The sequence below is a fragment of the Protopterus annectens genome, chromosome 3.part1 (genome assembly GCF_019279795.1).
Source record: "Protopterus annectens isolate FY-2018-M chromosome 3.part1, PAN1.0, whole genome shotgun sequence".
Classification (NCBI taxonomy): domain Eukaryota; kingdom Metazoa; phylum Chordata; order Ceratodontiformes; family Protopteridae; genus Protopterus; species Protopterus annectens.
In genome coordinates this window covers 1,317,702,922-1,317,725,899 of record NC_056732.1, presented here as the reverse complement: position 1 = coordinate 1,317,725,899, position 22,978 = coordinate 1,317,702,922, and the positions used below count along the sequence as shown (strand labels likewise).

General features: G+C 39.2%; 1 protein-coding gene across 1 annotated transcript in view; it reads left to right on the top strand.

Moving 5' to 3' along the window:
• PIEZO2 (piezo type mechanosensitive ion channel component 2) overlaps positions 1–22,978 on the top strand; it is a gene marked incomplete in the record, with an annotated part of 2,710,318 nt that overhangs the window by 2,588,591 nt on the left and 98,749 nt on the right. The window contains 1 exon segment of the mRNA XM_044067359.1: positions 17,009–17,197. Within this exon segment, the coding sequence (XP_043923294.1) occupies positions 17,009–17,197 (189 nt within the window).

The following is a 22,978-nucleotide window of genomic DNA, read 5'->3' as shown; positions in this document are numbered from 1 at the left end:
AAGCTATAGACTGTTGTAATAAAAAAATCAAATACAGAATGCTGATGTTCGCAGTGATTTACACCATAGCCAGTCATATTTGACAAGTTTCAGATTTAATTATAAACTTGTAGATTTACAATATTATATCAAAATCTCATCAAATATAAGCATGGTCTACAGTATTATAAAAAAGAATGTAGTACAGGCATATTCCTAAGGCAACCCATACAAAGCAGAAATATGTAAACTGAAATGTCACAATGGTTAGCCTTGCTTCCTTACAAGAAGAGCTTCTCTGGTACTTGCTAGGGTGTCTTCACATGCTCCCTGAGTTTATGTGGAGTTTCAGTGCCTGTTTCTATTTCCTCCACTTCACAAAGAAGTGAAACAGATTAATTAGCATCCCTTTAAACTGTCTATAACTGAACTTAGATCCCCTGAGGAAGTCCAAGATGTAGACAGAAGAGCTCACAATGATTGGTAATAAAGGAATATTTGCATCCGTGCTGCGTGGCTAACTGTTTATTATTTTTATTCAGGCTTTTTATAAGTGTTTAGATAACAATTTAGCTGCATGATTCCTATTAGGTTTTATATAAAACATATATATACATTTATATATATATATATATATATATATATATATATATATATATATATATATATATATATATATATATCAATAAGTGTCCAGCACCAACCAAAATAAGTAAACCTCAGTGCTTTACTGATAAGGTGAATAAAAAGTTTCATCATCAGTGCCATCTGATCTAATTAACAAGAGTAGCAAATTCATCACATGATATTCCCGAATGTGCCTCATCATTTCAAAATTCAGTATAAATTAGGCTCAACCAACTCTCACAAGTAATAAACTGAAATTAATTCCATTATGGAATGATATTTTCAAACATTTTCATAAAAAATAAAATTCTTCAGCACCCATATGAATAAATATCAAACTTGTGGAAATTACACCATCTAGTGGATATAACCATTATAAAACTGCTATGAAACAATGTATTTGTTCTTAATATCCTGTTAAATAAAAAGAAAACAAAATTTTATTTTCCTTCTGTAATATTATTACACTCAAAACAACAAATTACAACCAATAAATGTTCCTTATACTATTTCATTCATACCCAAAGGATTTTTTTGCACCTAAGGCAATAATCCAAAATCTTTCTTTAGGTTCCAGGAAATAATGCTGTTCCTCTTTATCAAGTCCCTCTAACCTAACTCTGTTTACACCGGTAAACATAAATCATTCAGTTTTTTATGCTTTAATGTATGTGTGCACAAAGGGCTGCTCTTTCTTTCCATTTTCTGCTGGTTTGGTCAGCATAGAAGTAGCCAACAAAAGTATAGGTGACTGTTTCTGTTTCGCATATAATAACATGGTTTATTTCAAAAGTGATAACGATACTAACAGATGTAAAGTACTTACTTTTTCATGTTACATCCCTTAGAACCAGTAGTGGATATAAGTTATCAGTTTCTTAAACCAAATGAGTGACTGACCTAGAGTTTTCTGTATTGTCAATCTGAACCTACATTTTGATGGAGCCATGTTAGAAAAAAAACTGGTCTTGTTGCAAAACATACCAAAACTGGATATAATCTCCCTCACCTTATTATCTATTTATTTATTTAACATTTTTTTATTGGGAAGTCCAACTTGGAACAAGGCCAGTTTTCAGCGGAGGCCAATGGAGAAACGCTCCGAATGCGTGTCTTTACAATGTGAGAGGAAACCGAAGCACTCGGAGGAAACCCACACGAACGCAGGGAGGACATGCAGACTCCGCACAGAAGGCACCCCAGTCAAGAATCAAACTGGAGAAACTCATGCTGTGAGGCAACCCTGCTACTGCTGCACCTCTGCACTGTCCACCTCATAAAATGTTAATATATATGTTTTGGAGTAGGGCACTAGATCAAATGTGTACCTACACTGACATCCAGATGATTGACGTAAAATTCTCAAAACAGTAAAGACTGACACATTCTTTGCATGCTCTGGAAATCATGACTTACTCGACTAAATGAAAGAAAGTATTTTTGCAGGGTTGCAAGCTTTCCTGCACCCCGTTAATTATATATTCCAACTCCAAGACTGAACAATCCCCAGGGAAAGAGAATATTCCCCTACCTGGATTTGTTGATGTTGCACAGCATCCGGCCATCTATTAACATCAACCAAACGGTGCAGACCAAAGAGGTGTTGGTGTAGGTTGACAGTCAATCTACTGCCCTACATGTATGTCAAAAAAAAAAATATATATATATATATATATATATATATATATATATATATATATACACACACACATATACACATACATACACGCACACACACAGACACACACACACACACACACACACACACACACACACACACACACACACACACACACACACATGTAAAGTGGATTGACAGTTGCTAGTCAATCCACACTAGCATCACTGTGCTTAATGTTGATATATTTAAATGAACAAAAACATATTCTTCAAAACATGCAAAGAAGAAGAAAGTGTTTTTTTCAGGGTGGCACCCCCACAACCCCTGCTAATTATGTATACAAATTCTGAGATTGCAGAACCCCAGAGGAATGGGCATATCCCCCAACCGAGGTACTATTGATTATGCACATTTGTCAACCATCTGTATATGTTGACCAAAGTGTATCAATACAGTGGTTGACGTAATGAAAAATCAGTCTATGCTGGGCAACCCTATATATATATATATATATATATATATATATATATATATATATATATATATCAAATAATCTTCTGTAAATCAGCACATGCACACAAAGCTGAAAAAAAATTGACCTAGCAAAATTCACAATGCAGTGTCCATTCTCCAAGACATAACACAAGCACATGCCAAGTGCAATGCTTTTTGCTGCACCCCCATCTAATTAAACATACCAACTATGACGCTGTACAATACTGGGGAAGGAGCATACTCTCCAACCCCAGTAGTATGAATGGGGATGATGAATGAAACCTGAATCATAGCTATAAAATGCAAATCTGAAACCACTGAGCTATAGCAGGAAAATGTTCATAGGTAGGTACTAGGCTCTTGGCCCAAGGGCCTGCGTAAGCCTAGCCAACTAGGTTCCCTGGCTTACGCCACCCAAGAAAGTTATTTTCCTGTGCCACTTTCGAGCAGAGACACAGAAGTGATCCCTGGGGTGTATTTCCTATTTCCCATCCACTCATCAAGATTTTTCTTGAAGAGTGCTAATGAAGAACTTTGCTTGACATAGATGGATAGCTTGTTCCAGAGTATGGGAAGTCTCTGGGACAGGAATTTATCCCTCCAGCATGTCCTGTTTATTGTGGTGAAAAGGTTTAGGTCCCCAGAGCATGTAGCTCAGAGGGATTGGGATTTCTTTAGGTGTAGCATATCCAACAGCTCTGGATTTGACATAGCTTTATATGTTAGACAGAGGGCACCTCGGAGTAGGCGATATGCTATGGAGTAAAGCTGGAGTTTTTTGAGACAGTCAGTGTAGGGCATTTGTTTGAGGCCAGTAATCCTCTTTGTGAGGTACTTCTGTGGCCTTTCCAGCTGCTGCAGATGTCTTATGAGGTACTTTCCAAAAGGGGTGTTGTACTCTATAATGGGTCTAATGAGTGTCAAGTAGAGAGGAACAATAACATCTTTTTTCCTGGATGAAAACCCTTTTATGATGAGGTGTGCCATGTAGAAGGACTTCCTGACTACTGTGGTGATGTGACTATCAAAGGAGAGACTACTGTCCACCTGGGTCCCAAGGTCTCTTATCACACATTCAGTGTTAAGTAGATTGCTGCCTATGTGGTAGTTCATGGGTACAAAGTTTTTACCAAAGGGGATGACACTGCACTTTTTGGCATTGAGCTTGAGGCCATGACTCTGACACCAGGCATCTGTCTCAGCAGGGCCCTTCTGTAGGATGTCCTCATCATTTGGGGACTTGACTGTGGCTCCTAGTTTGCAGTCATCTGCGAATTTCGTTAGCCAGAGGCCTTTTGTGTTAGCCTGAACTTCAGAGAAGTAGAAGCCAAACAGGAGATGTCCCAGGATGGAACCCTTTGGTACTCCACTTGTCACTGCTTTGAGGTCAGATTTGGAGTCTGCAACTTTTACAGTGTGGGTTCACTCAGTGAGATAGTTGCCAACCCATCTTGTGACGTAGGGATTTATACCTAGTTTAGTGAGTTTAGCTATAATTCCAGAATGGAGGATGGTGTCGAAAGCCTTGGCGAGGTCAAGATAGGCTGTGTGAACCACTTTACCCTCATCTACGGCTTTGGTGACTGCCTCAAAGAAATTAATCAGGTTCAGGAGGCATGATCTGCCTTTCACAAACCCGAACTGGGTGGGATCCAGAGTTTGGAGGTTACCAATGTCTTTGTTTATGAGTTCCATGATGATATGTTCCATGGCCTTGCAGACCAGGCTCGTCAGGCTAATAGGTCGATAGTTCCCGGGATTAGTGGTAGCTCCCTCTTTGTGGAGTGGGTTAACTGTTGCTATGCACCATTCAGTGTGGACAAAGCCTGATGCGAGGCTATTATTGAACATGGTGCTTAAGTGGGGAGCCAGTTCGTTCTGAAGTTCATGTAAAATGCAGCCTGGGATGTTGTCCGGTCCCACGGATGCTGTGTTTTTGGCTTTAGAGAGTGCAGCTTTTACCTGCATAGTTGTGATTACAGGGACTCTGCATTATTCCTGTATAGATATGGGCCCTTTAGGGGGTGAGGGGGGTAAAGTTAGCACTGAACCTATCTGCCAGGATGTTGGCAATATCAGCTGGTTCTGTAATTTTGGTGCCGTTGTGCTGTAACTCAGAGCAGATCTGGGTGTTGCCATCGAGAGTCTTGCCATAGCTATAGAATGCTTTGTGGTTGTCCTTAGAATTAGTGGCAATTTTGTTTTCATAGCTAGCTTTGGAGGATCTTATAAGGGATCTCAGCTTCGTACTGAGGCTGACCAGGGAGCTCCTCTACTCATGGGATTTTACTCTCTTTTGCAACAGTTTCTTCCTTCTGTTGTGCAGTTTGTTTATGGCAGGGGACCACCAGATTGGCTTCCTTTTTTTGGAGGACAGAGTCTTGGTTCTGTTTGGGATAGCACGATCCATGCCCTCGTGTAAGTGGTTATGGAGTGCATTTGTGTAGGATTCAGCAGTCGTAACTATATTGTCCATCTGCATGGGTGTCATGAAGTTCACCACTTCTGTCTTAAGAAGCATGAAGTTGGCTTTGGAGAATTCTTTTACCGTGGTTTCCTTAATGGGGTGTGGGGGTGGGATGTGGATATCAAGGGTGATTAGCTTATGGTTGGATCGGTCCAACGAGGAGTTGACTTCAGGTGTGGAACACTGGTCACTCATGCTGATCATGACTAGGTCTAGGATATTGTTGCCCCTGGTGGGGTTGTTGATAAGTTGATCCAGGGCATTGGAGTTTATGAATTCCAGAAAGCGTTGAGCTAAGGAGTTGGCACACAAGTAGTTTTCCCAGTTAATGGTGGGGTAGTTGAAGTCGCCCATTATTAGGGTGTTTGGTTGAACCCTAATATTTTCCAGTACATCAAGAAAAGAGGAGTGGGAATCCTGGGGCATGGTGGGGGATCTGTAGCAAGCTACAATTTGGATTGCAGTTTTTCTCACAGTTAGTTGCACTTGGATAACCTCGGATGCATTATGCTGAGCAACTAGCCTGGAGGTGTGGATATCCTTAATGAATATGGACACACCTCTGCCTTTGGTGTTTCGGTCCAGGTTACATGGCCAAAAAATGTGGTATAAGTTATAGCCTGGTAGTGCAGGGGTGCTCTCTAGAGCCTTGAACCAGGTCTCAATCACTGCACAGATATCAGTGTTTTCCATTTTAAGGAGTGCCTCGAGTGAGTACATTTTGAGATTTAGACTTCTAGCATTGAGTAGCATTACCCTCAGTTTTTGCTTGCCTGTTCCTGCTATGGTGGTGAATTTGTCATTTGAACTTTGCCTAAAAAAGGCACTATAGGGGCAACAAGAGCCTTAGCCAGTATCTGAAATCCCAGGGGCGATGGGTGCAGGCCATCATGGCTGAAAAGTGTGGTATGAGTTATAGTCTGGTAGTGCAGGGGTGCTCTCTGGAGCCTTGAACCAGGTCTCAGTCACTGCACAGATATCGATGTTCTCCATTTTAAGGAGTGCCTTGAGTGAGTGCATTTTGAAGGTCCTGCTACGGTGGTGAATTTGTCATTTGAACCTTGCCTAAAAAAGGCATGGTAGGGGCAGCAAGAGCTTTAGCCAGTATCCGGAATTCCAGAGGCGACAGGTGCAGGCCATGTCTGGCAAAGCATCATGGTCTGTCGATCATGTCATCCCAAGCAGACAGATACTGGATCCCTTTAGAATGACACCAGAAGCTTAGCCAATTGTTGAAGTCAATCATTTGTCCTTGTACTGCGGTATCATTCTGGGTGATGGCAGAATGCTACCCAGGGCTAGGGTCATACCTGCCTGGGCTACAAGATCGGAGAGCTCTTCCATGTCTTTTTTCATGTAGTACAGAGAGGTACGTCTCAGGTCATTCACACCAACATGGACAATGACAGAGTCTTATTTGCACTTGTTGTGGAGAGACCTGAGTGTGTGGGTTATGTGGCAGATCCTGGCTCCCGACAGGCAGCTGACAGTAACCTTCTCCTTATTTAGCCTGGTGAGTGGGACATCAGAGTGCCTGACTATACAGTCACCTATGACTAGTGTGTTGGGTACATTGTTTTGCCTTATTGGCTGTGGTTGAGTGGCACACTGATTCTGTGGGCTGTGTCATTTGGGTTGTGTTGGGGGATGGAGGCTGCTTGCGTTTCTGCTTTGGAGGTCTCTGTTGCTTAGACAAATTATTAGTGAGAGCCTCCACGAATGTTTTTATGTTACTATGTGTGGATTTTGGTGGTGTAGATTTAGTGAGACTATGTGAGTTTTCTTTTGGTGAAACCTTACATACTTTAAGAGAGCATTTCCATTGGGAATGCCAAGACTATCCTCAGTCCAAAAAGAGACTCAGAGAATTTCTAGACTTGCCACAACACAGGCCTTTAGCAATACCCCCTGTCCTGGAAGTTGTTGATGATGTTTTTATAGAGTCCAGTCTTACTCCAGATACTTTACCCCCTGCCCCTAGGAAACGAGACAGGTACTACAGAGTACCTGACACTCACAAATATATTTTTCAAAAATCCTACTGCTGACCCACAGATCATTTCCCAGAGACCTAAAGGTATCAAGGCAACTACAGCTAAGAATCCCACCCCTTCGGACAGGGATTCCAGAGCTTTGGACAGATGGGGTAAGAAAGTATATACCTCTGCAACTCTTGCCATTAGGGCTTTGAATTGTCAGTTTCACATGCTGAAGTACCAACAACATATTATGGAACTTGTTAAACAAAAAATAGCTACCTTCTTAGACTGTGCAGAAAATAAAGAATTGTGAGAGTTTATGCATTCTGCAAGCCAAGTCAGCAAGCATACATTGCAGTGTGGCTTTGATGCCTTAGAAGCATCTTGCAAGGCAGCAGTCACTGGTTCTGTACTGAGAAGGCCTGCTTGGCTTAAGGAGCAGACCTTGCCAGATCATGTCAAATCCATGTTACTAGACACTTATTTGAACAATGACAATCTGTTTTGCACCAAAGCAGAAGAGGTTTTTAAAAAGATGGAAGAAAAAAATAAATCTATGCAGACAGTCAAAGAATTCTTGCAAGTACAGCCTCCTAGAATCAGGAGGCATTGCCCCTCAAAACATTGGTCCTTTCCAGCCCCCTCAAGGCCATCTCAAACTAGAACAGGGGAAACAGACCCCCAAGACTACAGTCTCAGGGTATGCAGAGATCTAAGCAATGGAGTGCCTCCACCTCTAAAGCAGGGAGTGCTAAACCACTCCCTTATGGAAAGAATTCCCAATGACTTCTCAACTCCATGCCCCTCCTCTTCCCAACTGCTTGTGCCCCTAGGAGGAAAACTTGCCCTTCATGCAAAAAACTGGATTCCCATCACCAAAGACTGATGGGTCCTCAACATTGTATCCCAGGGGTACAAATTTTACTTCCACTCACTGCCAACCCCAAAAGGGTTCCCAGACCTCCCTCTAAGCCAGTGGGCAGAGATTCAAAACCAAGTCCAAACCCTACTCTCTATAAGGGCAATTCAACCTGTTCCTGCAGAACAGATAGGTCAAGGATTCTATTAAAGACTTTTCCTGGTACCCAGAAAAGAGGGCACTTGGCACCCAGTCCTAGATCTTTCCATTTTCAACACCTCCCTGGTGGTACCAAAATTCAAAATGCTCACCATGCAGCAGCTTCTACCTATGCTAGCCAAAGATGCCTGGTTAGTCACCCTAGACTTAAAAGAAGGCTATCTGCACATCACTAAAAGGGAGTCATGCAGAAAATATCTACGCTTCAGGGCAGGATCTATGCATTATCAATTCTCGGCACTTCCCTTTGGCTTATCCACTGCTCCCTGAGTATTCACAAAATACCTGGCTCCAGCCATTGCTTACTGCAGACAGAGAAATATTCAAATTTACCCATACTTGGATGACTGCCTGATTCAGGCAGACAGGAAATTCTGTTTCAGCACCTGACATTTGTAACAAACCTAACCTCCCTGGTGTACACCATCAATGAAAAGAAATCAACTAGTCCCCAGTCAAAAGATTGTATTCCTGGGAAGCAAGCTTGGACACAGCATCCCAGATGGCATTCCTCACTCCAGAAAAACAACCCTATCTGAGAGGCTATTTTACACAAATGGCCACCAGAACCCAGCTATCTGCAAGGAAAATCCTGCAGGCCCTAGGGTTCATGACCTCATGCATCCTACTAATTCCAGATGCCAGACTGCATATGAGGAAACTTCAGTGGTACTTAAAAAGTCTTTGGTGCCAACATTCTCAGGACCTGGAAACTGTCATTCCCATAATACCCTGTCTAAGGACAGAGTTTCTTTGGTGGGCAGCAGCATGCAACCACAACAAGGGACTGCCCTTTACACAACCCCACGCCACCCAGACCCTAACCACAGATGCATCAGACTATGCCTGGGGGGCACACATGGATGGCAAGTGCATTCAGGGACACTGTAGCCCAAGTCAAATGCATCTGCACATCAACCAGAAAGAGATGCTAGTTGTGCAGCATGCTCTGACAACTTTCAGATCTCTACTTTCACCTGGACACCTGCTAATAAAAACAGACAACATCACAGTTATGTGGTACATCAACAAGCAGGGGGTAACCCACTCTTACCCACTTTGCAGGCTAGCCATGGCCCTGTGGAACACTGCCTTGGACATGCAGGTCCATCTGCAAGCTCAATTCCTGTCAGGCAAACAAAACTCACTGGCAGATGATTTAAGCAGAAATCTCCTAGACCCACACAAGTGGCAACTAGAGCCCAGAACTTTCAACTTTCTGATTCAGAAAAGGGGGACCCCAGAGGTGGATCTCTTTACCTCCCCTTGCAATCATCAGCTCAGCAGATTCTGCACCAGGATACCTCATAGTAGGGCCTGGAAAGTGGATGCCCTATCCTTCCAGAGGGTATATCTCTCTATCTATGCCTTTCCCCCTCTGCCCCTCCTCTCAAGAGTATTGCTCAAGACAAGACAGGACAAACCAAGGACAATTCTGATTGCCCTGGATTGGCCACGCCAACACTTGTACCCACTCCTGCGAAGCCTGGCATTGGTGCCACCCTGGCACCTACACCAGTGCCCAACCCTGCCCTCTCAGCAGGGGTCACAGATCTTGCATCTGCAATTGCAAACACTAAATCTTGCAGCCTGGCTTATTCCTTGAATTCTCCCCCAGTAACCAGCCTAAGCAAGCAAGTGCTAGACATCATTCTTGAAGCCCGAAGAGCCAGTACAAGGAAATCCTATGCAGATAAGTGGAAAAGGTACTGCTCCTGGAGTCAGTCTAAAGGAGAGGACACAACTCTTCCCTCCTTGCCTCTAATCCTAGATTACTTAGCAGGTCTACTCCACAGAGGCCTATCCTTCTCCTCCATTAAGATCCATGCCTCTGCCATTTCGGCTCATTACAACACTGAGCCACTTCTCTTGTCTCAGCCTCTTATTAAACAGTTCCAGAGAGGGGCAAACAACTTAAGGCTGCCAAGGAGAGCACCCACCCCTGCTTGGGCCCTTAATTTTGTACTGGAAAAGCTCACACTACCCCCTTTAAACCTACAGCGTCAGCAGAGTTAAAATTCCTCCCTTGGAAAACAGCCTTGCTTCTGGCCATCACTTCATCTAGAAGAGTGTCTGAGCTACAAGCACTAATGGCTGTGTAACCCTTCATTATTTTCCATGCTGACAAGGTTTCCCTCAGGACTAACCTTTCCTTTATGCCTAAAGTGGTGTCCAGTGTGGCTCTCAACCAGTCTATCCATTTGCCTACCTTCTTCCCTAATCCTCAGAATAAAGGGAAAAGGATCCTGCACTCCTTGGGTGTGCACAAACAGCTCAGATTCTATCTTGATAGGACTAAGCCTTTCAAAAAATCTGACCAGTTACTAGGCAGCTTTGCAACAGGGGCAGAGGGCAAGGCCATTTCTAAGCAAACAGTTTCCAAATGGATAGCACATTGCATCCATTTCTGCTACAAGCACCATGGGAAACCAACCCCTCATGGGGTCAAAATCCAGTAGGGCAACTTCTACCTCTACACCATTCCTCAGGGGAGTCCCTACCAGGGACATCCTGGAAGCTATTACCTGGAGTTCTGTACACACCTTCACCAAGCATTACCACCTGCCTATCTTTTCCAAATCCAGGGCAGGTTTTGCAACAGCAGTCTTGCAAGGCCTACTAGCCAGCCCTAACTCTTCTTGACTGCCTCCACCCTTCTTCAGCTTTGGGAATCTACCCAAGTGTGATGACTGCAACAGTGAAACACGAAGAACATAATACAGTTGTGTACACTTACCATAAATGTAGATGTTCGAGTGTATTCACTGTTGCAGTCCTGGTTTCCCTCCCTCCAACCCCCTGGTTTTCTCTCTGTCTTTCTCTCTCTCTCTCTAAACTCTCTATGCCTTTTACTATCCCCCTTTTCAGGGGTATTGGTATTTAATTTTTACTGGTGGTGTTTTCCCCCACCATAACTTAGCTCCCTATTGGAGGGGGCTCCTGAAAAACTGATGTAATGGCTTCAGCTGCTTGTTTTTATACCCCTGATGACATGACATCAGTCCTGGAGTGGCAGCATCTGACATGGAAATACTAAGTCTCTGGTATCCAGGCTGACTGAGGGCTACTTGCAGGCAGATAACCCAAGTGTGGTGACTGCAACAGTGAATACACTCGAACATCTACATTTATGATAAGTGTACACAACTGTACTTTCATAACCTTAATCCCCTGCACTAACTGCTAGGATGAAACCAAAGGACATTTAGAGAGATCATTGCTGTGGCTTGGAGGGTATATAGTGTTTAAGATCTGATTTATATCTGATTTGATACATTGATATATATTACTGTGATAATCTGTTCTTTCATTTCATCAAAACGTAACATCAGAGGGATGCACAGAATGTGGCGGTTTTTAGTCAAATAGGGAGGCAGCGTATATGTGAAAACACAAGGTTGTCATGTGATTTTCCTTGCCTAGGTGCTACATATGTGATTATGAACAAGTTGAAACTGACCTTTGAGGTCACTATGCCTTTTAATTTCTTCAGAATCACACAGAAATGCATGAAGAAAATCTATCTTGTTTTCATGCAGGTATGAAAGCAGAGGACTTGATTCATGCAAGTCAAATCCTTATGCAGCTAGTTTTGGAGGTGGGGGTTGTGTGTGTGTCTAACAGCAAAAGGGGTAATACATTAATGTGGTAATTCTTTCTTTTGCTTTCCTCACAAAGAGACTTCAGAGGTATATTCAGAAGGCTGGGGTGAGAAGGCATGCTGTATATTAGTACAGCCTATTATACTGAATATAAAGTGTATGTCTAACGTCAGTATGCTATTTTTTTTTTTCATTCTCTTGTTAATGAAACATCAAAACTGCACAGAATGCAGCTAGCACTTTTTTGGAGGGAAGCAGTATATGAAAACATAAGGCTGTTAGAGGATTGCTGCTGTATGACCACTAATATATTTTTGGAGGGCAGTATTTATCAAAGAGCAATGTTGATGTAATATTTCTGTAACAACAGCAATCAAAATTGGCATGCCTCTCAGAATGGGCACATTCAACTGGGACAGTATGTATGTGGTTTATACCAAAGTGTCTTAATTTTTTTTCTTGTTAACTGCCTTAGGGTAACTGACATATGGCATCTAACAAATCCAGTATTTCAGAGGGCTTTATTTGTTATAATCTGGCATTATACTCATTTTCCACCTGGGGTAAACTGTTTACAAGGTTGGCCAAAACTAATAGAATACATGTGCAATAAGTCCTCATTAGACCAGGAGTAAAAAATATAATAATAATAATAATAATAATAATAATAATAATAATAATAATTGTTATTCCTCCAGCCAAGACAGGAGGAGGTCTAGACACCATCCTCTGACAAAGGTGTTCTGCTTTGGCATTTTAGTCAGTACTGAGTTGTTGTGAAATCCTTCGGATTATAGTCATATTTTAAGTGTGATTTGTACCCAAGTATATTATTATAAACCCTTGATTTTTTTATTACAAACTGCTTTAGGTGGAACGTATGTATGGCCTCTTACACTGGAAGCAAAATAATTAGTTTTATCTCACCATACAAGCCAACATTTCTGTTTTAGGGTCATAGGTGAATACTAGACTGACTGCCCTTGGAGGTTATTTTATGCCTAGCTGATTATCTCTTTAGCTCAAATTGTCTTTACACAATTCCAAGGTCTGCATTTTTATACTACCCCTAAGACAGTAATTAGTTCTTGTTCAGACAGTGATTACTTCTAGGGTAATATCATTGAGTATTTATTGGGGGCATATTGTAGGAAAGAGCTTTTAGCTACTGCTTCTGTCTATAAGTAGTACAGGGAGCAGTCCTGGGGAAAACTTTTTGTCTTTTCTAACCATAAATTCAGGTTGCAGTTGAATATGGACAGGGATGAACTTTTCTTTACCTGAATGGGAAGTAGTGGTAACACCTAAGAGATGCACCTGTCTCTCCAATCCATTCTGTTTAAGTTTCAGAAGAGGTTTGGGTCCCTGGAAAAAAAATTGTAATACCATCTGACTTGTGGATATGCAGCAGGTCCATCGGTACTGGATCAGCGGATGCTTTGTAATCCACACTCATGCCCCTCTCAGCAGTCTGCAGAATACTGAATACTTTGAGAGGTCCATGTAGTACATATGTTTTGGGTCCTGTGTTCTCTTTGTGAGGTGTTTGAGTTGTTTCATAGCTGTTGTAAAACCTCAAAAAGGACTGAATTATGGCATTTTGCAGACAGGCATTACATCATTATGTTTATATACGTTATAACTGCCAAAAGCTGAAATTTTTACATTATATCTGGTGTCTACTGGGGGCATTGTTTTGAACTTGTGTTAAGTATTCTGAACACAGCGAGGAGCTAGAATACTTCTCTACCAAGTTTTTGTTAGATAAGAAGTAAAAAATACACTTCACCAAAATATTTTCAATTATTACATGTTGTGGCTACAGTGGCATGCTTTCATGCCTCTGAAGCTGTGGAGTCAGATTCAAATGTGGAAGCTCTGAGGTTAAATTTGTAGTCTCACATGTGTTTTGTAGCTGAGAACTCTGTTGTTTTTATCTTTTTTGTGTTTTGTAGCTGAGAACTCTGCTGTTTTTATCTGAATATTTCATAGTGAAATCACAAAAGAATGTGGAGATATTACCCTTTCAAAGACAGGAACCAGTGGTTTTAGTTCACATGTCTTTACTGCCATAGTCTGATGATTTTTGCATTGTACTTTGTTTTTATTTTGGATGCTGTGTTCTACTTCTGCTCAGTATACAGTTAATGCAATAATTGACTAAAACATGTCTTTACCGAACTGTCTTTATACCAGAAGTAAAATACTCTATATATTACAGAAAGAATAATTTACAACATAAGGAATTAGGCCAAATGGTAGCATTATCAAATAATATGAAAGAGGAAGTGGGAGCAATGCCCACATTCTTCCTGCCTAACAATTAGTGCAGAGGATTAACGTTATGAGGTGTTAATGTACTGTTAACTATAATTCAGCTTTAATGGCCACAACTTCCATTTCCCTACTGTATGACTCTAAGCAAGTCATTTAACCAGACTCCTCTCTATAACAACTGTGTATGTTGTCCTGGATTACAAGCCTAGTAACTACCTATGAATATGCCATAATTAACATACCAAGTGTTTCATCAACTAAAGTGTCAGGGTCAAATTCATTATAATGCCACACTGCAACTCTTTAAGGATATTATGTGACTTTTGAAGCTGTTGATCCTGTTGTTATTCCCTGAAATGTTCATAATGAAATCTCAAAGGGGACTGAGATATAGTATTTTAAAGATGAGTACTACTATATATGTATGTTTAGAGGTGTTCACTGTCACAGTCACATTTTGAAATATACATATGTTCCAATGCAAGTACTGAGTTGCCATTATATCAGAAGTAGACATCCTGTTTACTTATCCTTAATGCAGATCTTTTTTAGTCACTAGCCTTATGACCCCCTCCTCCGCTTAGACTCATGTACATTAAACTACATTAAATTAAGATAAAGTTGTATAAGTGTCTTTACAATTTGATCCACCAGTTAAATGTGTGCCTTTATGGCTGGAACTCCCAGCTAAGTCTGTTTTGCAACTGGCTGTCATGATATATTATTGCTACAAATGTGCTGTAATACTTCATATGGTTGCAAAGACATGTTTTTTACAGCTAGGTACCACAAGTAATCTTATATAGACATATGTGCACTTTGTGCTGTAATCTGGTTCATAAACAGTGTATATTTTATATTTTTCAGGTTGACAAACTCAGTATGCATCTGAATCATATTATTTGTGTAGAGCCAAAGTTAGAAATTCCGGTGCCTTGTGTCACTCTTTGATCTTACACTCTCTCAACCTTTTAAGCTGATGACCAAAAAGAAGAATAAAGGACAACATTTTATGTTACACACAAAGCACTTAATCACTTCAGTCCTGACTACAAATGCCAACTGAAATACCAGCATTAATATGCTAAACAAGCATTGCTGTATGCCAACTGCATCCTCTAACATTCTGTTCCAGAGGTGGCTACACCTTTACCCACCCTAGCTACACCATTGTATTAATGTATTATTATGAAAGGAGAACCAAATAATACTCTTTTCTTGGAGAAAATGGTGGTTTCTGTATTTTATGTAATGTTATATATTACAGCAAATAAATATTTTACATGTTGTGGCAGGCATGTACACATTTAAGATTCTGCTGTCTACTTTTCCTAAAATCTAGTAAGTTGTGCAAAACCAAAATGAAAGTGGGAATCCTCATGAGTCTTGTCCTGAAAACTCCCTAATAATATCTTGATGTAATAGAAGTCTTAACAAGCTAGAGCAGATTTATTGACAGAATGCCCTTTTAAATTGTAGGTTGCATTATTTACAAAACAGCATCGTGAAACTAATGTGCGGGTGAAAACAAATATGTTGCTGTCAGTTCTCTTCAGAGTAAAATAAGCAAAAGCATCAAAACATAAATATACAATGGTATGATTCATAGTTAAAAAGAATATGCATTTCTGAGTAAAAATTATATTTTTCTTTGTACATATTAAGGCAAAAAAATAAAATTAAATTAAAACTTGTGTTTAGTAACCTTTAGGCTTCAGCTCTTTCATTTCATTGAAGGGTAGCACCCAGCTTAATGATGTTTTACAGATAATTATGTTAGTAACACTCCATGAAAAATGTTCAGATAGATTTTTAACCATTTTAGATGCATGATTTTATATGCAAAGAGTAAACAGTGTTCTAGGAATATATATAGCTATATATATATATATATATATATATATATATATATATATATATATATATATATATATATCATTGCTTCATCATTTCTCTCTCTCTCTCTCTCTCTCTATATATATATATATATATATATATATAATTTTATATATTATGTGAGTGTATATGTATATATATATATATATATATATATATATATATATATATATATATATATATATAGGTCTACTTCTATTTACCAAAAGGCCAAAATACAGACGACCACAATGCCGTGAGAAAAATCACGAAACACGGAATCATGGATCAGGTAAGTATGCACAGGGCAAATGAATATTTGCCCAAAACAACAGTAACTAACAATGCACCACCTAAAACCCACCTAAGTGAGGGGCTTCACACCTCTGAACTATATATACCAACTCCAGGATAGCACTACAGTGGAGAAAAGGCATAATCCCCCACTGGACAAGGCGAACGCTAGGTAAAGGCACACCTCTTACTCCACCCATTGCCTCACATTTGAGCCATGTTTCAGCTTTCCATAATTCATATAACATAACGAATCAATCTACACTTGTAAGTGCTGCTTTATTTCTCCTTATTAGTTAATCATTATTGTCAAGAATGAAACCATTGTGACTGCCAAAAAGTTTACTTTCACCTTGTCTATAGTGGACTACAACTGGCTGACTGCACATGAGATTATTATGTACATTTTTGTAATGAAAAACAGGAACAAACAGGTTCACTATAGCAGCGACATGTGGTATCTGCACAAATGTGCATAGAAGCAATCCTTTTCTTATTCATACTGTGTTCATTTGTTTCCAATGACTTCCTAAGTAGATATAAGCATAGCAAAAATTACAAAACATATTTAAATGTATTTTGCACGCTTTGTCCTCATTCTGGGAAGTCAAGTTTCAAGAACACAGTAGTCACTTTACTGCTGCTAAGTTGCTATCATGGTTTATGCATATATATTCATCTGTCTGCCTACTCATCTAATTGCTTCCTTCACAGAGGTACCCTCAGCCCCGTGGACAGAAGAAGAAGAAAGTTGTGAAGTATGGAATGGGTGGTATGATTGTGGTCTTACTGATATGCATCGTCTGGTTCCCCTTGCTCTTCATGTCGTTGATCAAGTCTGTTGCAGGCGTCACCAACAAACCTCTGGATGTATCCATCAAAATCACTCTGGGAGGTTATCAGGTAAAGCATATCAATATTTGTTTTGTGAATTAGTCATGATTCTGGAAGCCCGAATATACTTACTCTGGCAGAATTTTTGTAATTTTAGACAGTTTCTTGACATTTAATATTCATAAATAACTCAGTTAAGCTAACATTAAATAAAACAGAGAAGCTTTATGTCAAAGGAGCTGTGAGTATATAAAAAAATAAAAGATGGATAGCCTGAATGAAACATACAAAGAGAGACAACACCATATTTCAAGCATGGTTAAAGTATTTCAGATTTTGCATAAACATCTGAAAAAAAATCACAGTTCAAACTGATCCATAAGTAAAAGTAGAAACTCACCATTGAATTCCTAACAAAAAAAAAAAAATATATATATATATATATATATATATATATATATATATATATATATATCAAATGAATTTGTAGCTGGGGAATTGTTACAACTGTACAGGTTAACTAAATGTCCTTCTGCACCTTTTTCATCTAAAATTGCAATAAAAGTGATTCTAGACTATAGGGGCAAATTGTAATTGTTAGCTTTCTCAGTGAGTTAAATTTATACCATAACCAAAAATGCTGTGTTACTACAATAGGGCCTGCAGTTCCACCCCTAGCACATTCATTGTCTTGTTAACGTAATGTACCCTCTCAGGACTTCAGATTTAAATTTAAATGAATACATTTGAGCATTTGCATGCGTCTAAAGCTGTGTATATCTACATCAGAAAAGTTAGGCTTCACACTGAGGGATTTCTACAGCAGCTAATTTAATTTTTTTCTGTTTTTTGCCTGTGTTGATGTGCGTACCTATCATCAGCTTTCTCTGGGGCTGTTAGGTTTGGCATAAGGAAAAGCTTTGTTGCTAAAATGCACTCAGAGTGAACTGAAATGGAACTGCAGAAGTCTATAAAAAGAATTTGTTGTGGTCTGCAGTTAATGTAATGATGGTCTAGGGTCAGTATTTGTATTTGCACCACATGACTTAATGTTACATCATCTTCCCCTTTAAACTCTGTGATAGCATAGTAATGCCTGATACATATAATTGCTCTTCAATAGTATTAAATTGCTAACTGCACATTATTCTTCGAGTCCAAGCAGTTATTCTTGCTTTTGCTTTCAGTGTTTTATTCCTTCTGCTCAAGAAACACATATTGATATTTCCATTTCATGTTCAACTACTGCACACACAAAGATTCTTTTTGACTTTTATCAGGAATTTCTTGATTAGCAGAAGACTGCAGTAATTTGGATCTCAGGTGGGATGCTGGCACACAGCCTATATGCTAAATTCTAATGACTTTGTAAAGTTCTTTGAGATACTTAAATATCTGTTCTGCCCTCCTTCCAGTATGTACATATTCTCTTAGTCTCTTTTCATACGTCTTTAAGTGTTGAACCCTGCACCCTTTTTTGACACCCTTCAGTATTTATTCTTTCTGTCTTTGCAGAAGGGAAGCTTTCATGACCATATGCATGTGTGGACTCACCAAGTTTTCATGAGAAGAATAAGTTCTGACTTTCTGCTATTGATCCACCCTAAGTGCATGCCCATACTGATGGCCCACCTTCATATAATAGTACTTAATTACATGCAGGTCCTTTCAGACTATTCTTGTTGGAGGTCTTAGCTCCTGCTGTTAAATCTACCTGTTTTTTATAAACTTGTGTATTATCTTGTACGTATTTGTTTTAAAACTAATCTTGTCACATATTTAGCCATTCCTCAGACTCTGAAATGTTCCTTCAGTTCCTCCATCCCATCCTCTGGATCTGTTCTGTTGCATATTTTTGCAGGAAAGGTCTTTGTTTTACTTGATGTAAAAAAAAACTGTTGAAAGTTGTGCCCAGTTATCACTAATTACAGGTTGGGAGTAAAACTGAATTGCCTACACTGATCAATTACCCCTTGTTTTGAAGTAGATACAAGTAAACTGGGCACTGTAACATGCATTCCGTCCTTTGAAATTTCTACAAGGAACCAGTGCTCCAGATAGGGATGGGGGTGCGTGCCATTTTATTTTCTTGTAAAGATGTTCTATTTCCATAGTCAAATATATTGTACATAGTCTGAGAACAGGTCCGGTGAGGAGATATAGCGTTTTGACCTGAAAATAATCTGAAAAGAAAGTAACCCTAAGGAATTTTATGCATGTAGGATACATGATTGTTTATGGAAACACACACACACACACACACACACACACACACACACACACACACACACACACACACACACACACACACACACTTCAGGTCCATGGATGCCATTAAGTCTAAGGTAACTATTTTAAAGATGCTGTTATTTTTATTTTATTTATTTCAGTTTGATAACTGGCTATACGAACTGGCAGGCAAACGCTTTTCAGCCATGACCTGGCCACAATGATGCAAGACACAAACAAAATATTATACTTTGGAATAAAGAATACAGAGTTGTATATACTACACTAAGAAAACACAGACAATACATTTTTATGTTATTTATATTTATAAATTCAACTGATATTATTTACAGTATGCACAATTAGGTTAGACATTCAGCCAGTGGTCATTTGTTAAAGATGTGACTACAGTGTGAGCTACAAGGTTTAGCTATTGACATGGAAGTAACACTTTGCACCACAATAAATCTGGACAGATCCAAAAATAATGGTTGGACAAAGGCCCAAAATAGGGACAAATTTTAAATATTACCTTATAGCCTTAGAAAGTTGCTAGAATAAAAGGTTTTGTGTTAGAATGCATTTTCTGAAGGATATGAAGTCTAAAGTTTAAATGATTGTCATTATTTATTGACTTCAGTCCTCAATGATTGTGGCAAAAATCTGGACATTCTGCAAAAATCTGGACAGTTGAGAGGTATTGGTGTCCTTACACTGTCCTCCTTTTAGTATATTTTTAAATAACTAAAGTGTTTCTTGCTGTCTCAATTTTGCAGGTTGTTAATTCCAAACAAAAAACAAGAAAGGACTAACAAGCATGGAGTAAAACCAAGTAAAGCTTTATTCAGTAAGCTCTTTCATGCCTGTTGGCACTTCATCAGACCATGAATTACAAAGTAACAATTCCATCTTATATAACAATAACAACAAATCGACTGGGGGGGGGGGCTAGATGGCCAACTGAGAGCAGTGAATTTTGAGAGCTCCATAAACTAGTATAATAATATAGGAACATTTTATTATTTTCAAGTTTAAAACATCAGAAATATATAGATAAACTACTAAACTACATTAATATCAATTTTGGTGGAGATATACAAACATTTTCCTGTCAAGTAACTTGGAGATATATCGAGTCACTGAATATGAACAACTCAAGGAATTCTCACCCAGATACTGCTTTGAAAAAAGAACTGCAGTTGATGACATCTACCTTACAGGAACTATCTTTGAAGATGGGTGGCTTTAAAAATAACTTACAAAACCTCAAATTAAATTGTCAAAAACAGTCTGATACTCTTAAGGAACTATTACAGCAACACCATACAAAAATAACAAATATAGAGACTTCTCTAAATGACATTGAAGGGAGAGTCAAAGAGGAAGAATTCTAGAAAGAATTTCTGCTTTAACAGAATACATAGCTGCTTAACAAAATAGATGACTTAGAAAACAGGGAAAGGAGAAACAACATAAGGATCTTTGGTCTGCCTGAAAACACTGAAGGAGAAGACATTATTTTACTCTTAACAACCTGGATTCCTGAAATTTTAGACTTGAAAGAGGGGCTTTCATTTGGAATTGAAAGGGCGCATAGAGCACTGAGAAAACTTGCTTCTAACTCAACAAATACTCCATCTAGATCCATAGTTATAAAATTTCTTTCATTTCTGGACAAGGAACTAATATTAAAATCTGCTTGGAGAAAATCACCCTTAAAATACAATCAAAGCCTGATAAGGTTTGACAATGATTATTCTTACAGAATACTAAAACAAAGGAAAAAAGTGTGGCCAATAATAAAACTCTTGAAACAAAACAACACTAAAGCACAGCTGGCCTTTCCAGCCAAAATAAAAATACTTTTTGCAAATGAGATGAGAACCTTTAACGACTTAGAAGAAGCTGCTACATTTATCAAAATACAACAATATAGTGTGTATCCCAGAAGAAATGGAATGGATGGCCCCTACTCTTAAAAGAATAAAAGAAACAAATCCTTGGACTGGCTAGAAAGAAGAAACAAAAAACTGATTCCAAGATATTGTGAAAGACTAAGAGCGCTTGGTCTTGTGCAGAACCCTTGCAGTGGTCTGGGAGGTGAGCTTGCTTGGACGTGTTGGGCATATGGGGATAGCTGATTCTAGGGGTGTTTGGGGTTGCCAGGAAGTGCTAGAGAGTCATCAGATTTCCTTCATGGAAATATCTGTGGGAATGGAAGGTGTGTTGAGTGGTTCACTGGCAGAGTGGCCACTCCATGGAACAGGCTGGTAAAATGGAACAGGACAAATATTGGTTTGGATATTTTAAGAACAGCCTGGACACATACCACATGAACCAGTGAATGGTATTCTGGCAAAACTGGATGGGCATTGTTGCCCATGCTTGAAGTACTGATATGTGTGTATGCAAGGATGGAAATATACTTATAACAAATAAAAAACTAGAGGGGTCTCATAATTTAAAAGTCGATGGACTGTATAAACATGCTTGGAAGGAGCTAATAATAAGAATAAGCATTACAGCTTGTGGTCTCTCAAATAACTAACAACCAAAAAAAAAACACACATGCAATAGTTATGTAATGTATAATTTTAATAAATCTAGACATAAAGTGTATAATCGTCATACAAGATGAAGCAGTATGCTGAATTTAGATATTAAAGCCAGGGTTTAATAACATGGGCTTGTGTATAATAACACTACTGTCTTAACTTGTCATAAATGACATACACTACATTAAACATCAAGGGGAAGCATGATGATTTTCTTATATAAGTAAATATGCATAACAAGCCATGTAATTCCTTTAACTTGAATTGTAGTTTTTGTAACCCATCTTGACCATCTATAATACTTAAGCAGTTACCAAGGTAACTAATGTTTATACATGACATCAAACTGATAAAGTTGTTCAAGAGAAACAATAGAAGTCTGAACTTGAAATGTCACAGAATGTAACAATCATATTCTGAACAAATAGTATTAAATTGACAATAGACACTCAGTTTAACAACATGGGCTTGAGTATAATAACAGTACTGCTTTAACTTGTCATAAATTACATGCACTATATTGAACATCAAGGGGAAGCATAATGATTTTAAGAATAGCAGGCTCCAGGTCTGACTCTAAACCTGTCACAAGTGGTGTCCCGCAAGGCTCAGTCCTGGGACCCCTACTGTTCGGCATATACTTCTCAGACGTACAGGCAAACACAGGAGGACTATGGCTAACCAAATTCACCAATGACTGCAAACTGGGAGGCATAACTGACTCTCCGGCTGACACGGACATCCTCCAAAACGACCTTACTGAGACGGACGCCTGGTGTCAAAGTCATGGCCTCAAGCTAAATGCCAAAAAATGCATAGTCATCCCATTTGGGAAAAACAAAACACCCACGAATAACCACATAGGTGGCAGCCCCCTTAATACAGAAGAGGTAATAAGAGATCTGGGGACCCAGGTAGATAGTAATCTCTCCTTTGACAATCATATTGCCAAAGTAGTTAGGAAATCTTTCTATGTGGCCCATCTAATTACTAAAGTGTTTGCATCTAGAAATAAAGAGACTATAGTGCCCCTCTACTCGTCACTCATTAGACCCATAATAGAGTA